General features: G+C 39.9%; 2 protein-coding genes across 8 annotated transcripts in view; both read right to left on the reverse strand.

Moving 5' to 3' along the window:
* Nucleotides 1–449, reverse strand: part of ptpn6 (protein tyrosine phosphatase non-receptor type 6) — a 36,619-nt gene extending 36,170 nt beyond the window's left edge. Inside the window, exon 1 of the mRNA XM_036135137.1 lies at nt 147–449. Coding sequence (XP_035991030.1) covers nt 147–157 — 11 coding nt within the window. The 5' untranslated portion in view covers nt 158–449. The remainder of the gene's footprint in view (nt 1–146) is intronic.
* Nucleotides 450–1,445: 996 nt separating this feature from the next.
* The window catches only part of chd4b (chromodomain helicase DNA binding protein 4b), a 40,732-nt gene continuing 23,186 nt past the window's right edge, over nt 1,446–18,991 (reverse strand). For 4 of the 7 annotated variants that reach the window (XM_036135142.1, XM_036135140.1, XM_036135141.1 and 1 more), the window contains 12 exons: nt 17,483–17,574; nt 16,364–16,497; nt 13,675–13,819; nt 13,433–13,589; nt 12,879–12,964; nt 12,545–12,779; nt 10,025–10,081; nt 8,518–8,688; nt 8,034–8,142; nt 6,416–6,548; nt 6,138–6,333; nt 1,446–2,687 (listed from right to left, as the gene is read on the reverse strand). In XM_036135142.1, the coding sequence (XP_035991035.1) occupies nt 2,485–2,687; nt 6,138–6,333; nt 6,416–6,548; nt 8,034–8,142; nt 8,518–8,688; nt 10,025–10,081; nt 12,545–12,779; nt 12,879–12,964; nt 13,433–13,589; nt 13,675–13,819; nt 16,364–16,497; nt 17,483–17,574 (1,718 nt within the window). In that variant the 3' untranslated portion in view covers nt 1,446–2,484. The remainder of the gene's footprint in view (nt 2,688–6,137; nt 6,334–6,415; nt 6,549–8,033; nt 8,143–8,517; nt 8,689–10,024; nt 10,082–12,544; nt 12,780–12,878; nt 12,965–13,432; nt 13,590–13,674; nt 13,820–16,363; nt 16,498–17,482; nt 17,575–18,991) is intronic. The other 3 variants (XM_036135143.1, XM_036135138.1, XM_036135144.1) reach the window with 3 other exon arrangements.

Here is an 18,991-nt window from a genome sequence, read left to right on the forward strand (position 1 = left end):
AATGTTGCACGGGAACAAGATAGATAGATACATTTATACTTTATTGTCCCCTCGGGGAAATTTGTCAAAAGATCTTGGAAAATGAAAGCAGAATAAAAAATTAGGACTTGTTGACAAAAAGAATAGTTAAAATGTAAAATACTCACCCACAAGACATTGTTGGGACACCTCGCGGTATCTACACAAGACTGGATTGGTCCTGACCAGGAAGTGGGGGTTATTATCCAGTTGTCCCAGTATGAAGCGAACAAAGATGTTGTTTTTCCCCCATTCACACCTTATTTTCACCACACTTCAGCTGCATTCCCCATCTTCCTCTCTTCGTTTTTCTGGTGACCCGTTAACGACAAGCCTATTTTTGATAAGCTATCAAAGCCCAGCCACTCCTCCCACCCTGTAATTTACTCTAATTCTTCCTAATTATTGTTACTATCTGCGGGAGGAAAATGCGTCTTTTCCTGTCCGCTTTCCTGCAGATCCTCCTCTCACAAGCTGCTCCGTGGGGAAGAGCTCTGCGGCTTTTATCGCCACGCTGAATCTACATTTGCCTCCATGTAAATTCCACCGCGTCCTTCGAGGCCAGTATGCAAAGCACATAAAGCTCTTCACGCTCAGTTTTCAAACAAAAGCGCCACTTACTTATACCAACATCGGAAAAAAAAACGACGCACATAATTAAGTTTGTCAAATTAAAGGAAGAACTTGTCAAAAAGATTTCTTAAAACAGTTTAAACACGACAATTTAAAGTATTCGCACCCCCTATTTAATTTGCATAGTAATAAACCAAAGCGAAGAAAACGAGACTAAAAGTGACCTTTTAGACCCACATGCAAATAAATGGTGTTTGTGGAGAAAATCTGCTAGTGCACATTACTGTGAACACACCATGAACACTGACATTTAACCTTTATATAACCAGGAAAAAGTCCCATTGAGACTAAAAACTTCTTTTTCAAGGGAGTCCTGGCCAAGAGGCAGCAAAGTTATATGTAAGAGCTGCAGGCGCCTTACCTCCGACAACACAGTCAGGATTTTGCATTAAAAATGCAGCCAGAGGGATTTTGTTAAAAATACATCGGTAAAAATGGTTAATTGCTGTAAGTCGCGAACATTTAAAAAGGGTGGAAAACAGTTTATTCCTTGCCTCTAGATGTGCAAAATTGGTAGACATATCGGGTTGTAACGTTAGATAATGTGAAAAAGGTCGAGAGAATTTAATACTTTAGCACCTTTAACACCTGCAGCTGAGCATTTTTAACCAAACAGAGAATAAATACCGTTAGGATGATGTTCACCCTCAGAGCAGAATCTATGCTTATATAAATTAATCGTTTTTTTCTTTTAATCCGTCTCCTAATCAAGCACAATTTATGGCTTTTTTTCTCTAAATCTTGACAGTTTTTTTGTGTGCAAATGGGATTAAGAGATAAAGGAAGAGAAGGAATAATGAGAAACTGTTCACTTTTTATTGTAGATCATAAAAACAAACAGCAACAATAAAAACAACAAGGCTGTAACAATAATATTCAGAAGGTAAACCATAACAACAGACAGCGATAAAAATTAAATAAACTCAAAAGACTGCTATCCTTCTCAAAACTGTCCGACGTACCAAAAAAAAAAGCGGTGGAGATGGTTTTTATTTTAGTATTTTCGGGAAAAGTCTCAGTGGGGCGAAACCCGGCGGTGCTGTTAGGAATGTCATGGTTCTGGTTGGGGTGTGTGCAGAAAGAGCTGGTCCCAGATCAGCTCACCTGATAGGGTCAGCTGGGAGGACGGAGACAGGGGGGGGGGGGGGGGGGGGACAGACCTGACGGACTGACACTTCAGTGACGGTAGCGGTCTCTCAGTGACGAGGCATTCTGCAGTAGAGATGCACGTTTATATGCCCTGTGTGTAGCACACTTATTTCCATCAAACGCACACACACACGCACACACCGGTACCATTTCAGAGACAACATTTCAGTTTGACGGCTTCTAAAAAAAAACGCTGGCTCACACAAGTTCCTACAGGTGAAAATGGGCACAGTAAAATCCTTCAGTGATCTAGAAGTTATTACAAAGAACTGGGAACACCTCAAACATGACGCTTTTTGCTCCGACGCGTCGCCTCCTGTTCGGCGACACATGAAACTACACACGCGGGTGAGAGCCCGCCGTCAGGACAGGTGTGACGGGAGCGGCATGAACGTGAGGGCTCAGGACAGGAGAGGTGATCCCAGGAAGGGGGAAACTGTCCGCATTTAGTTTCCCGTCGTGTATCTACATTTCCAGTCCTTTTCGTACAAAGTCCAGCCGCAGAGCTGATGCTCTTCTGGAGATGAGTCGTAGGTGCAGAGCCAGGAGGACTGACCCGACGGTGCTGTACACGGTGGGTAAAATAAAGGACGACTGCTACATGGCGGTGAGGTGACTGCGACTAGCCTCAGTCAATGAGCAAAAACAAGACGGGGAAAAAAAAAAAAGGTGCGATGGGATTGGTCAGCGTGGCACCTGCATTTGCTGTGAGGCCTGGGACTGGTTCTGAGCTGCGACCTCGGGGCCCCGGCTGGCCAGCCGGCTGAGGATGTTCCTCTCTGACATCTGCAGCCGCACGGCAACAGGGGGAATCCGGGCGATGGTGGCCGGGAGACGGGTGACGTCGGCCTTCATGTCGCTCAGCAGCTCCTCCAGCTGTTTGAGAACTGGAGACAAAGCAACAGTGATTACCCTAAAGGGGTTGTATCTTTTACCGCCACTACAGAAATGCACGTGTCCGTACTGTTTAATCAGCTTTGGACTACACTGCAAAAAGGAAACTAAAAGTAGGTAAAATCCTCTTGAAATTAGTGTATTTTTCATTGATTTCAGCTGGTAAATCAGACTATTTGCCAATGGAATAAGGTTTTTACACTTAAAATGAGAACAACTCATCTCCATAATCTTATTTCAAGTGCAGGATGTCTAATTATCTTATTTTAGGGGTAGAAACTCTCATTCCATTGGCAAATAGTCTTATTTAGCTGCTCATATCAAGGAAAAATATACATATTTTAAGAAAATTTTACTTATTTTTAGTTCCCTTTTTGCAGTGTAATGCTTATTCCAATTTCTAAATCTTTAAGTACTTTGTATTAGAGATCAACCGATACAGGCTTAATTTAAGGCAGACGGCGATACCAGTTATTATGTGCTGCTGATTTTTTGGGGCCGCTTCTTTGAAGCCAGCATTCCTGTTTCTTCCTCCATTTACATGATAAAAATAACAGTGATAACAAAGTCTTAAAACTTGCGTTTAAACCAGCCAACGTTAACAATCGGCTTCAGACCACAGTTTGAAAAGGTACACAGAAAAAAAACGCACGTCACGACTCTTAGAGCAGCACTTTGCTCGCTCTTAATGAACGTGTCGAGAAAAAAAGCTTCTTTAGCTGAAGAGGACAATAACCACTGACCACCACTGCAGTCTAACTTTACTTTATGTAAACTTAGATGCTGTACGCGTAGTGATTTTTACTTTCTGATGTGCATACATGATTCTCCATGGGAACAAACACGCTGGAGATCAGACGTGGGTTTTTTAGACGCAGACACAGAACGCTGTGTCCTCCCGCACACGGTGAGACAGAGACAGACATTCAAAGGCCAGACACAGCTAAACCAGACACTTAAAACCACATTAAAAGTTCAAAATGCACTCTTGCTGCTGTTGGCACTCAGTCTTACAACTTTATCAGCTGCTCTCTGCCAGGGAGGGAGCGGCGATCTATGCGCTCCATGGGGTCTGAATGCATGGCTGCTGAATCCGTTAATGGACCGCATGCACGTATCGGCCGATACCGACACGAGGAAAAACGCAAATAAAAAAACAAAAACATCAGTCGACCTCTACTTTGCATTGTTAAACCTTACTGTTTTTATGTATGTTACTTAAGCAGGAACCCAAACTCGTTTTAATCCATCTGTTACAGTCTCCTCCCTGCAGCTCTAAGGATTTCCAGCCTTCTTCGGCTACGTCATTAGCTCTCCCCTTGTTCCTCTATCATCGTGTCCGTTTTCTTTTCTCTCTCTCGGTTCATTTTAAAAAAACGCACACAATAATCTGTTCAACAAGAGTGAGAACAGTATTCTACGACCAAAAACACCATAGACGGTTGAACAGCCCTGCATCATGGTGAGACCTGAGCTTGTTGTCACGCTCTGTCCTTTTCTACAGCGCTAGCATGTGACTACCAATGACTATAATCGAGCAGCAGCTTATTTTGGCATTTAAAAAAAAAGGGTTCCTTTTTAAGAAAATCCTTTCAGTAAACATGAGGTAACTGTAACCATCATAATTCTCTTCCACTTTGTCCAATGCAACCAGGGCGAATAGAGAAGTTGGCAAATATCTCTGCCCACGTTTCATCACAAGAGATCATTGTGACAACAGACACACCCAAATATTCATGTGTAACCACCCAAGAGCTACTAAACACAGCAGGGGTTGTTGCTGATCGAAGAATTTCCCTTTTTTTTTTTTATGCCCTGCACCGTGTAACGTAAACATCTGGACACGCATTTCTGTAACCAGAGCCGTTGTTAGAAATAAAAGGTCATTATCAAAAAGGTTACATCAGGAGTCTTCCCTACATTCTGACATTTAGGGTGACATTTCTCAGTTAGGAAAATAATTATCACATGTAACCTTCTCCGCTCTTCTCTCTTTGAACGCCTCTGCGTTGCTGCATTTCATTAAATTATTACCTTCTTCCACTTCGCCAGAAGTCAGTTTTATCTCCACCTTTCTGCAGTTAGTCCCCAGCCAAACAAGCCTTAGTGAAAGGACATCTTCCTTTATCTATATTAATAAGAACGTAATAAATGGAGGTGTGTATTCAAGAGGCCCCGGAAAGACAAGCAAAACATAGGTTTCTGCATAACTTCTCTATCAAAACAATCTGATTGGACTCCTTTTAAAAAAAACAGAATAAAATGAAAACACAATACATTAAATTACAGATTAGGGATAATTTGTCTTTGTTAATTGGCGTCAATTAGTATTTTAATCAAGGTCTAGAAGATGTGTTAAGGCTACTGGCTTGTGAATTTTACCTTTAAGCCTCTACATCAGTGGTCCCCAATCCTGGTCCTCGAGGGACGGTGTCCTGCAACTTGTATTTCTTACTCTGCTTCAACACACCTGAGCCAAATAATGAGGTAATTAGGAGGACTCTGGAGAACTTGACTTCACACTGGGGAGGTGAGTCAGGTGTGTTGATCAGGGACACGTGTAAAAGCTGCAGGGACACCGGTCCTCGAGGACCGGGATTGAGGACCACTGCTCTACATCATTCGTGTCAAACTTAAGGCCCGCGGGCCGAATCCGGCCCGTCAAGGCAATTCATCTGGCCCTTAAGAGCCAAAAAAAGGCATATCATGAAGTAGAGACATGTATTCTGTGTATAAAATGGCTGAAACTGCACCTCCTGTAAAAAACATTGATTTTTTTTTCACTGCCATTAGATGTTAGTTTTTCCACAACACATTAAAACAACCCAGAAATGTCCAAAAAAATAGAATGATGAGAGTTTAAAGTGTAACTCATCCCAAAATCAACCTTTTATTTTGCAGCTAAACTGTATAAACTGAGCCTAGGGGTGCTAGTTTTATGTTACTATGAATTTTTTTTTTTTACATTTTTGTGTGAACTGAAATGAAATTATGAAATCAAAAGTGTCATCTATACAGGTGGAACAGGCCCTTTTAATGACTTTATGGTGCCAAAGTGGCCCAATATAAAAATGAGTTTGACACCCCTGCTCTACATCTTAGATACTCGCAGGAAAATAAAATATATCAAATATGGATTAAAAACCCTTTCTGTCTTTTTATCCACACGAATACAAAACATAATATACTTACACTAGTTAAAACTGAACTGGATTATCCTCTAATTCACCACAAACACTTTAAAACACATTATTTGTGAATATTTTATTGCAATGATGAAAAACGCTAAAAAGGTCGGGGGTTTTTTTATGTTTTTCTCCGTGGCCTTAGATTTGGTCAAAAGGAAGAATGTGCAGTTTTGTAAAACACTAAGGATGTCTGTGCAGGATACAGATACAGGTTCTTTCAGAGTGAGGAGTAGGAGAACTCTATGCAAACGTTACCTTTATGCAGCACTGCATTAGCAGGCTTGTTTCCAGACATTGACTCTTTGCTGAGATGCTGATGGGACTCGGCGAGACACTCTACCTCGCTGAAGCGAGTGTTGAGGGCCATGGAGGGGTGCGCCGGGTCCTCCGTCATGTTCAGGTAGGCCGCCCTGCGTAGCTGCTCCTCGATCACCAACGCCTGCTCCAGTAGCTTCGGGAGGAACAAACCGGTTAGGCGCCACGCTAGCAGGCACGAGCTGAACTTTGCTGTCACTTGGAAACGCTCGCTTCACCTTGAACCTTCGGGCCAGAAACTTGTTCTTGATCTCCAGGAAGTTCCCTCTGCTCATCTCTCCTTTGAAGGGCTCGTTGATGATCGCAAACCTAACGTCGTTCTGCACATCCTGCCATCGAGCGTAACCATGTCTGAGAGACATGAGAGTCAAGGGCAACAACAATGCCATTGTCTATAGACAAGATAATTTAGGGGACTTTTAAAGAACATCTCTGTATCCAAACACCACAGGCATTTTTATAAAGGTAACTTTTACTTTCAACGAGAGGTGAAATAAAGGTCTTCTTGTATCTTCCCTAAGCTAAAGACGTTTAGTGTTGCAGCTATCAACTATTTAAAGGTATACTATGCAACCGGGGTTGATTTTCCAGCGAGGCTCCCCCCAGAGGGCGAAAGTGAAAGTGCACTGTCGTAAAGATGCTCAGCTGTTCTGGTTTCTCCGTCAAGCCAGGCGCGGTTGTTTTGTAGCCTCGTGAGACCATCCTGATCTCGCGAGCTTTCAAGGTTTCACTCGCAGATCAGTCTGGCTACTCTCTGTTAAAGAAAATTTGGAGCCGTTCACCAAACGAACGTCCAATCAGCGTTGGCTTTGAGGCGGGTTGAGGTGTGACGCAACGGGAAGCGCGACAGTTCAGTCTAAAGAACATGGCGGCTTCAGCCGATGAAACTAGCGTTAGCGTGGCTATCGAGCAAGTTTTATCGGAATTACAGAGTATTTCTTTGCTGAGCTAACGAGCCTTTACCTGCAGCAGCAAGAGTAGCTTGGCTTGTGGTTGTGTTTTCGTCGTCGCTCGTAACAGAGCGACGACGAATCTGATTGGTTTATTTGGCCCGTCTATCACCAACATAGGCCAATCAGCTAACCAGTATTTTCGCCCCTTCCCAAAATTACTTCAACGGAAGGTTTCCAGATGGATATGCGGAGCAAATCTATCTGGCGGAGTCAGGTAAGTTGTTTTGAGCTTAGCAGACAGGCGAACGCAATGAAAAGTCGAAAAAACGGCATTACAAACAATGACTAACACAGTGAAAGTATGAACATCAGGGTTTCCCGCAGCGCTATCTTGGCGAGGCGGCCGCCACGGTAGCGTCTCGCCAACATTAAAAAAAAAAATATATATATATATATATATATATATATATATATATATATATATATATATATATATATATATATATATATATATATATATATATATAATAATAATTAAAAAAAAAAACTCCATATGCTTGCATGTTTATTTGACGTTAACACGCGGTACTTTGTTGTTGCTTTCGCGCGTGCATATAATGAATAGCAGGGCAAAAACACATGGAGTTCTCACCGTAAAGCGAGACCGACTCTCGTGGTCTTGCACGAGACTTTTGAGCCTGTGGGTGCGGGCCGAGGGCTCCTGCAATTGCAAGTACGGTATTTCCCCCACAGACCACCAGGGCAGCTGAGAAAACCTTAGTTCGACCTGAAATGACTCATTTAATCATCCAAAATGGTAAGGAACACATTAATTAACTTAAAAATGTTGCATAGTATGCCTATAAGACAATAATTAGGTTTTCTATGCGGAATAAAATCACCAATTAAAAGTGTTTGCTGATAAATGTGCTTAAAAGGATGCTGTATAATTCCAGCCAGCAGCCAGTAGTCGTGGCGGCGGTGCCAAATCTCATAAGTCTTCTTTGTGACGGTGGCGGCCCTCTCTTCGTTCTGCCACAAGGAGTGAAGCTCTGGGAAGAAAGGCGGAAAGTTCAAAGAGACGACGAGGAAATGAGAATAAAAGACACACTGCAAAGACGGAACTAAAAATAAGTAACATGTTCTTAAAATGAGTGCATCTGTCCTTGATCTGAGCAGGTAAATAAGATGATCTGCCAATGGAATAAGATTTTATGCACTTAAAATAGGAACAAATCATCTCCATTATCTTATTTCAAGTGCAGGATGTCTAATTATCTTATTTTAGGGGTCAAAATGCTTGTTCCATTTGCAGATAATATTATTTACCTGCTCAAATCTAGGACAAAAATACTAATTTTAAGAACATTTTACTTATTTTTAGGTCCGTTTTAGCAGTGCTGAAGAGGAAGGAGTGTCTGTCCAACCTGTGAATCCACCGTCGGCGATGTTGAACATGAACCTCTGCTTGGAGGCCTTCTTCTTCTCCTCGCTGATGTTAACCCCAGACGGAGCGGTTCCTCCCTCTTTGCCGTTCTCTCCATTTTGCAGTTTTCCAGATTCGTCTGTTTTTATCCCGTCTTTCTCCTCTTTTTGCTCTGCAGAGTAGAAAAATAACGACCTTTTTCAGTTTTGTGCCATTAACATTTTGGTTTCAAGCACATTGTAAAGCTCAATAACACAGGCAACGGTGGCATGTCGGAGTTCCAGTGTCAAACTTTTTGGATGCACTGCTGCCCCCTAACAATTCACGCCTTTGCCTGTGCAAAGACACTGTTCAGCTTCCACCTCCATCCCCTCTGAGGTGTATGATTTAGCTGAATGCGGTCTTTTACTGTACGGCCTCCACACACAACCACACAGGGGATGACCCACGTAGAGAGGATGACAAAGGACAGGGAGGAGTTTTTCTTTCATGGAAGAAAAACCATTTGAGGTCAGAGACAACTTGTTGGAGCAATCTGAGATTAAATCACTTCATGAGCCTCTGATAACATAAGATTACAAAATATGTAAAACAAATAAAGAAATCAGCCTGGAGTTGATCATACCCTCCAGATTGATAGCATTTATAATCTACTGGTGAAGATTCTCAGTCATCCAGGTCATGGTCATTCCAAAAAAAAAAAAATAGAACAAAAAACAAAACAACTGGACTTGTTTTCCGTAGTTTGAAGACGTTTCGCTTCCTATCCAGGAAGCTTTCTCAACTCATAAAGTCTGGAGTAATGTGGAGCATCAAGCTTTATACTACTGCCCAACAAAGGCCTTGTAATGGCTTAGACAACATGCAAAAAGTTATCTAAGTTTATATTTTTTGGAATGACATTTATAATCTATGACTGCTGCGTTTATACGAATAACTCGGTCGACGTGGAGATCCGCCACTCTTCCAGGTGGATATGTTCATGTTATCCTGCAGGCGATGCACCAGCTCAAATAAGTGTGCAAACCACGTCTGCTGGGTGACACCCACAACTTCCATTGAAACTTCAAAATAAGAGTCCTGAACGATACATTCTGCGTACGTTAGTGAAAGAGTTGGCGTTCTAGAGAATAAAAATGAATAATCAAAACTAAAGATTAAGTGGATAAAATAATAATAATATTCAATGCACAGTACCGCAGGTACACAACTATAATTATTGGGTATTCTCAACACATGATCAGGATGGGTTTGGCAACTTTAATGAAAGTATAAAGAAGAAAAAAAAGAAAGAAAAGAGACTCTTAAAGATGTATTATTGTGGTGGTAAGGCGCTGTGGATGCAGCCAAAGATTTTACCAATGCCCCAAGCTGAAACAGTAAGGAGGACCAGTGCAACCAATGACAAAATGTTAGGCTGGAGCCCTGAATTTATAAAAACCTTATAAAGTAAATTGTACATTTGAACATCTAAAATGAACAGCAGTGTTGAGTATTTGTGTCTGAACCTTTTTTATCCTCCGTCGGTGAAGAAGTGTCCATCTTCTCATCTTTGCCATCTTCAGCTAAAAAAAAACAGAAGCAGAACGAGAAGCTTAAAAAAAAACAAGAAAGAAAATGAACACAGGTGTTTATTTATTTCAATAAATGATTTCCTATTAATCATTGGGCGGTTAACGAGCGCTGACGTCACCCCAGCACGCAGGATTCACGAGGCTGGTAGCACTGCAAAAACGGAACTTAAAATAAGTAAAATACTCTTAAAATTAGTGTATTTGTCCTTGATTTGAGCAGGGAAATAACATGATTTGCCAATGTATTAAGATTTTTGCACTTAAAATAGGAACAATTTATCTCCATCATCTTATTTCAAGTGCAGGATGTCTAATTATCTTATTTTAGGGGTCAAAATACTCATTCCATTGGCAAATGATATTATTTACCTGCTCAAATCAAGAACAAATATACTAACTTTAAGAACATTTTACTTATTTTTAGATCCGTTTTTGCAGTGAGATGCGGCACAACAGACGGCGAAGCCAATTCAGGTCACACATTCTTAAAAGAACACGGCAAGAAAAAGAATACACAAAATAAACATTTAGTCGTGTCATGGCCTATTAGTTGATGTGGGAAGTCATTTATGAAGCTGTGAACTATTAACAAATCCAAAATTCCTCAGAATCTTCCATATTAAGCCGTCTCTCCCTCTCTTTGTTCAGGTTCAGGCTGTCAGTGAGGAGTTAGTGGATGTGTGGAAAAGCTGATTGAGACGCTTTGGACACTGGAGAGCGGAGGCCCCCCATTCCAGCTCCAGTGCTGTGAACAGCCTTCTGCTGGGAACACTGTGCACTCTGCTTAGAGTTTCATATATCATAAATAAAACTGTCCTGTTTGAGATTGATGTAAGATTTGAATATTTTTGTTTATCAAACCGTACGTGAAGAAATCAGGTATTTCCAGTTAATTTACATGGACAATCCTGCACCGGACGTACAGCATTTTGAACTGACAGGCACTAACACAGTTGTGTCATATTATATAGTATTTTACAAATACTATACATTTATAAATAATGACCTGTTTCTAAAAGAAAGCAGGAGGCAGTCCTCCTGGAAAAGTTCCCTAAATTGTTTTAGCGGGAGATCTTTGAATACCTGAGTTACGTTAAATTTAAATAACTTCATCATAAATGTACCTAGGAAGTGAGAAATTCCAAAAGAAATTTCCAAAAAAAGGTAAAAAACAAAGCAACTGGACTTGTTTTCCGTAGTTGAAGACGTTTCGCTTCCTCTCCCGGAAGCTTTCTCAAAAGCTTTTTCCAAAAGAAATTAAATTTCCCCCCAATTTAAAAAAAAAAAAAACTGTAAACCTTTCAGCTTTATTCTATTTCTTCTAAATAATTTTACTGATATGTGAATTATTTGATTATTATACATAATTTGTCATGTTTTTCGGTTGTGATTAGGGTGATTAATGTACAGATGTATCTCAGTTAATTAGGATATCATTCAAAAAGTACATTTATTATGTATTACATACAGATGTTTATATTGTATTTCTAGAGTTTACTTCTGATAATGCTGATGATTGTGGCTTATAGCCAAAATTGGTTTCTCCGAAAATCTAAAGATTTCACAATAAGACCAATAAAAATGGAAGTTTAATGGAAAACGTCATAGTCTACTACAACATGATGGTGAAGATTTGCTCAGGAGACAGTCACCAACACAAAAGGTCTTACTGCAGACGCTGACTGCTGACAGAGCGCTGTAATCAGGCATAACATTGGAAAGTTGAGTGGAAGGAAAAGGTTTGGTAGAAAAATGTGAGCTCATTTAAGATTTTTGGGTGTATTGACAAGGCGTGACTGTAGGTGGAGTCACTGCCTCCCTCAGACATTTACAGCATTTGAGCTGTAAACTGCTCCTTGTGTTAAGAAACTCTTGAATTAGAAATGCTGCAAAAAGGCTTTTTACCTGAGCTAAGAAGAGAGGAGTCTGGACTGGTGATCAGTCCTGTTTTCAGATGAAAGTAACATTTACATTTCATATGGAAGTCAAGAACCCAGAGCCTGGAGGGAGAGGCCCAGAATAGGAGTTGTCTGAGGTTTAGTGAGAAGTTTCCATAGTCAGTGATCATTTCTGGAGCCATATTGTACCATTTGTTCTTCTATCAAAGTCAGTGCCGCCGTCTAGCAGGTAGCTGTAGAGCATTGCATGCTTCTCTCCACTGACATGCCAGATGCTGATTTCATTTTCAAGCAAGACTTGGTCACACGGCCAAATTTAACACCTTGTTTAATTACCATTTCATTCCCTGTACGTGATTGGTCAGTAAATTATCTGCCCTAAACCCCATAAAGAATCCATATTGAAAATGAAGAAGATAGGAGACACCAGAACTAAGACTACTGCTATTAGAGCAGCTTATATTCGTAATTATTTGCCAAGCCAGGGAGCACTGTAGATATATTTCTGGTATTTTTCTAAGCTCTAGAGACGTAAAAACATGTTTTACATTCTTACCTTTTGACTTGTCCTCCTCTGAATCCATCCTGCTGTCTGAACCTTCGCTCTTGTTGTTCGCAGAGACGTCCCTCTCAGCTGCAGACTTGGTCTTCTCTTCTTTGTCTTTGCTCACGTTCTCAGCCTCCTTCTCCTTCCCTTCGTCTCCTTCATCTTTCACCTCCCTGTCTGCTGCAGGCTCTTCTTTCTTTTCAGAAGCAGGGGATTTTTCAGATTCATCTGGGATTTCAATAATCTAATTGAAAAAAAATAAGTCAAATCTATAATGATTAACAAATAAAATGATATTGTGTTAACTAAACTGCTGATTTAAATATAAAATAAATTCAGGTACCTCTGGGTCGTCTCCCTTTTTAGCCACTTTGCTGTCCTCTCCTTCTTTCCTCGTTTCATCTTTGTCCTCTGATTTAGACAAATCCTCTAAAAAAAAAAAATCAATAAAACTCAATAAATTATATGCTTTAAAGATTTACTTAATTTGTTTATTAATAAAAAGCAGTTTAGATGTATGAATTTTTCTTAGTTAACTTCATGGGGACTAGTTCCACAAGAGGGCGCCAGCTCTTCCATAAAAGAAACTAATTTAGCAAGAAATTATACATCTTGTAGTGAAAAAAACAAAACTTATTTTCACAATCAAAAAATATAAATTACATTAAGGCTAAAATTTAAGATGTATTTTGTCTTTTTGAAGAGTTCAAAGTGCGGCCATGTAAACTAAACAGCGTTGAGGTTAGAGGAAATGACAACGCATGTCACTTGTTAAAGAAGTGTTAGAACATAACAGGCTGAGTCTGATTGCACAACACTGAATCCCTGCTGTAAGCCAGACATTGTGAAACAAATATAAGTAAATCTTGTGGAAAAAAGCGGGTAGTGTGTATTTACCTGGGACGGGAGTGTTGGGCTGTGTGTCTGCAGGTGTACCAGAGGAGGGAGTTTTGGGGTCTTCTCCTGCCGCCAAAGCCGCTGCTCTTTTATTCTCCTCCAGCTCCGCCATCCAGGGCATCGACCACTGACCGTTCACATGTTCAAACTCCTGGACCTGTTAAGCCAGTCATTAAAAACTTACACTTAAAGCTACCGGACAGCTCGACAGGTAAGCGCCATCACAGCAGCATAAACCACACCTTTTTCCTTATGAGTGACATCACTCCGATACGAGTGAGCACGTGTTGCCTCGACAGACCCTCACGCGGGACGCCATCTGCGAAGGTTTCAGCTCCGTCAGCTCCCGGCTCACAAAGGTGTCGCATAAACAGAGACACATAAGCCCTGCAGAAGATTAAAAATGTTAACAGCAATAAGTTCTGGAAATTAGATTAAGACTTCTGTATTAAACAGCTTGGCATATTTTCATATCTAATTTTCCTGGATTGTACCCATCAGGATTTTTCCTTCCCCAAAATTAATGGGATTCATCTAACAAAACAAAACAAAACAAAAAGAAAAAACGGACAAATGCCATAATTTAATCAATGCCACGAATGTGCTTGAAACTAGGGCTGGGCGATAAATCGATTTAATCGATTAATTCGAATTTACAATTCTTTAAGATTTCATTTTTGGAAAATCTGGATTTTATTTTGCCAATACACTCATTGGGTTTCCATGAAGAGAACAGCATGTGATGCTGAATAGATGTTTAGGCAAAATTATTGTCAAAATATTGTTAAGTGGAAACTTTTTTTTACCATAATACGAGGTACTTCATTTACTTATTTCCTTTTTTTTTTTACTTAGTTTGAAGTTCACAAGTGCAGTGAAGCCTGTTCTTAGCTCAATGTGTAATACCACTAGCAGCAAATGTTTTGTTATATTTTCATTGTTTATAATGACACGGCTGCCATCTTGTTTTGCATGTTTCACAGCTTGTTTTTAGTTGCACTTTGAATCCAGGTCAACTCCCTGACGAAATGCTTGACATAAAAAGTAAGGTTTTAAAATAATTTCTTTAATTTCTTTTTATGAAACAAAAAGGAGGGAAAAAAATCGATTAATCGGATTTGGTATGATAAAATCTGAGATTTATTTTTTAATCCATATCGCCCAGCCCTACTTGAAACTTCGGTTGCTTTAAAGAGCGATAAAATAAAAGTAAAATGCCAGCATTGCATGGTTTTCTTTAGTAATGTGGCCGTGTCCCACTTAGATAATTCATCCAAAACATCATTGGTGAATGAGTTGTTTTTCATACCACAGACAAATATTTCACCCAAAGCAGCAGTAGCTGCAGGACAGCTTTATGTTTCTAAACATGTATCTGTATAAAATATAAAAACAGGCAGTCTTCAATAAAGATGCGTTGTGCTCTTGCTGACACCGTTATTAAACAGATCAGGTTGACTCTGTTCCAGCCTATATAATATTTCACTGTGGAAGAAACTTACAGAAACAGAAATTGTTTTTCTCCTGCTTTATAAACTTAAGTGTTTGGAACATCAACGCCCAATTTCACTAAAACTGTTTGAAAAGACAAGGTGCTCTCTGACCATTAAATAAATCACAAATCAAACGATATTCCACTCACATGAGTTTTCAAAAAATATAAAGCCTGCATCGTGGAACCAAAAGATGCATGGGGTAGATCTTTGCAGGGTCCATACACGCCCCAGGCTTTGTATTATCCCGGTAAAGGACAGCCTGGGGCTTTTGGGTTTCCTGTTTCCATTAGCTAGAGACCATTTATGTAAATCAAACCAATGATGTAATGACGTATGGGGCGTAGTAATGAAAAATTGCAGTACTACTCTGGTCCAGCGGGTGGTGGCAAGAAGACAGCGGTCAAATACACAAAGGCAGATAAATTGTATTAATATTGTGCCACCCAAGCTGCCACTCATCTGGTCTCCAGAGAAACGGGAGGACGTTTCTGTGCTGGTATCATTTTATTCTACACCAGGGGTCACCAACATGGGGCCCGCAGGCACCAAGTAGCCCTCATGGTCCACATGTGGCGCCCATGAGCCTGTTCCAAAAAAAATAACAGTCCACCAGTGAGCTGCATCTAAATCTTTATATTACGTTACTCTTCCGTAACACAATAGGTTAACAGTGACAATTCGACGCCAACCCACCCCTTATCACCTTGTTTCTTTCACAAAACTCGTGGAGAATGTGAAAAGACATTTTAAGGCCTATCAGCTGCATCCTACGCTGCTTCCCTTATACTGTCAGATGTCTTCACACATCGAGGAGAGAAGGTCACATGACACAGACACACCAGGGGACTGCAGCAGCCAATACAGTCAGTTTTTCAAAAAAAAATAAAAAAATAGGGCTGGCGATATTGACCAGAAATAATATTGCGATATGTTTAGGCTGAATGCGATATTTATCTTGATATGCTTTTCTTTGGATAAAGTCATAATAAAAAGACATCTCTGAATCAAACCTTTATCAGAAATATCTCACATGCACATTTTTAACTCACAGCTGTAGATAAACATGAGAAGCAGCTGAAAGAATACCTACTGGAATACATAAAAGTATAATTATAACGCAACATAGATCACCTCGATACAAACGATATGGTCTCACCTTATGTCTTTTTTAAAGAAATCTCGATATTTTAAAATCTCGACATATTGGCCAGCTCTAATAATTACTGTAAAAGATGAAAGAAATCTTTCGATGTTTTAGGAAGACGTGAATAAGTTCGATCAACAAAATGTCAATGATCTATAAAATCAAGCTGTGGACACGAAAAATGGCAGTGATTTTTGAAAAACTCATCGAATCAGACTCTAATCATCCAGTAACAGGGAGAACCTTTGGTGATAAAGTCTGATAACTCTACTCGGTATCAAACAAACTTACTTAAATTCCTTCTCAGACTTCCCTCGCAGATCCCGGACCAGCCACTGGTTGGTGAAAGCGTCCTGAGGAGGCATCCCATAGCGCATAACGGCATTCAGGAAAGCTTTCCTCTGCCGTGCGTTGAAGCCCAGCACCTAACAGGTCATTAAAGAGGTCAAGATACAAAATTGTATTGCGTGTAACGACACCTTGAGCTCACCATATAAGTCGATGATGATTCTGGGTTTACAGGAACAAGATGAGAGAACAAGATTTAAAAAAAAAAAATAATTAAGGCCAAGCTTGTCATTTCCACAAAAAGAGTAAAAGTTTGACCAATCGTAAAGTGTGTTTTAAAGAATCTATGATCATGGTGGAATAAATCCAGCCTAGGTTTAACTTCTTTAAACACTGCTGTTTTAAGCTGTGAAATCAGTGAAATCGCCCTGTTTTGTTTTTGTTTTCTAAAACTGAGTAAAAGTATTATGGATAATTTACTTTTAAGAAATATTTCTTCCGTGCAGATTTTCCACTTTGGGCTTGATAAATTTATTTATTTCAGATTTTGAAAAAGAGGAGGATCAAAGGCTGTCCAATGCGCTTGAACGTCTCTGATATAGCACAATATTACAGTTGTGAAATCAAACAAGAGTTATATGTACAGCTCACAATAAATAATATATATTTTTAGTTTGTTTTTACAAATAGGATAAAGGTTTCACAAAAGGTAAATTATCTGAAAAAGAGAATCTGAAAGGTGAGTTATTTTTTATTATATATTTACATTTTTTTATCATTTATTACAATTTAGACCTACAGAAATATCTACATTATGATCTATATGTTAAAACTTCAAGCAATAGTCTAAATTTATGTCGATATTTTCTTACCACCCTGACAACACATGTTCATGTCGTACATCACCACTATTCAAAACAAGTGCAGAAAACAAATGGTCGCTGTTTTGCTAAACGAAAAAACAGTCCTGGTCCTAATATCTGGTCTTCAGATATCAGGTTAAACTCCCTGACAAAAAAAAGAAATACCTTCACTTCTTTTAAATAAAACCCTTCAAATATCGCAAATTACTTTTCATAACTCTTCTCTCTTTCAGGACATACAAATTAAAAATAAACTCACCTCAATGTTGCCCCCAACCCTGGCCAGCAGAGGAGGCAGAGGTTTGTCTCTGTCGTTCCTCAACCCTTTGCGGTTCGGTCTGCGGGCGTTGGCTACAGAAGGGAGAACAGAATTAGTGTCTGAAACAGACAAATGAAGCGATGCAAATGGGAGCTAAGAATGAAAATCTGTCCTCTTATCACCCTAAAATATCTGTGAAGATGCTCCACTTACGGCTCATTGCTGATCCTCATGAAGCTGTCCCTTTTTTTTCTCCAAAATTTCTCTCAACATGCACATTAACTGCTCCTTTCCCTTTTGGACGGCTGATACTTTCAGAATATTTACAACAGATCACAGTTTAGGGTTGCGTTTTATTTAACAAAACTGTGATGGCCATAATCAAAACAAAAATTACACTCAGTACAAACATGAACATGTTGCTGTACTATGAACCGGCAAATAAAGTGGAACAATTTACTCCATCAGCAAAAAACTCTTATATAAAACACAAGAACTTGAAAATGTAACAACTATTCAACAGTTGATGTAAACACAAAAACGAAGGCAATTCAGCTGACTAATACACCGTTAATTTTAAGTTTTTTATTCGTTTTCCCCTTTCTTTTCTTCTCTCTATGTGCAATGCAGATGATGCACTGACAAGCGTTGTTTCGTGAGTTGTTGAAATTGTCGAGGTGGACATCGTAGGTGTCGTCTGACTCTGCGTAAGTATCTGCGGGGTGGGCGGTTGGAAGGTTGTTAGTGAGGGACAAAAAAGGTTTTGGAGATGTTCCTTATCACTCTACAGCCGGAAACGGCAGCACCAAACTTTTTTCAACAACTCAATCCATCATTAAAGTCAACACTGTACAACTCGGACAAAGTGCTCTCCCTGTCGGGCGTGGCTAAGATGGTTCACAGAAGCACATAACTGCAAATACCAGATTTTTCAGACTATAAGTCGCATTTTTTTTTCCATAGTTTGGCTAATTCTGCGACTTATAGTCAGATGCGACGTATATATCAAATATACCGTGTTGTTAAATATTAATTCATACTTACTTACCAACATGAGCCAAGTAGTAAACATTACCGTCTATAGCCACAAGAGAGCTCTCTAGGCTTGTGAAACTATATGCTGCTCATATACCACATAATATTTTATTGAAACATTAACTTATAGACAACAAAGACTGTTTCAGTATGCATTCACGCAGCGCAGCGTTGCATGGTGCGACTCGAAAGACCCATTTTACAACAGAATCCCATCACTGGGCTCTCCGTGAAGCTAATAAGAGCTAGCGTTAGCCTATGTTGAGCGGCCAGTTTTCAACTTTGCTGATGCACGTTCAAGAGCTTTACTGACCTTTCTATGTTGCTCTTAAACATCCGTGTCATACTGTTAGCTTAGCGCGTAGCACTGTTACGCTCGTGGTCTAATTTCAATGTAATTTTGACAACTTTCAGCGTAATGGCCCATTATGCTGAACCTTGCCGGCTGGAGTTGCGGCCTTGTTATGCTAATTT

This window comes from Fundulus heteroclitus, chromosome 3 (genome assembly GCF_011125445.2).
Source record: "Fundulus heteroclitus isolate FHET01 chromosome 3, MU-UCD_Fhet_4.1, whole genome shotgun sequence".
Classification (NCBI taxonomy): domain Eukaryota; kingdom Metazoa; phylum Chordata; class Actinopteri; order Cyprinodontiformes; family Fundulidae; genus Fundulus; species Fundulus heteroclitus.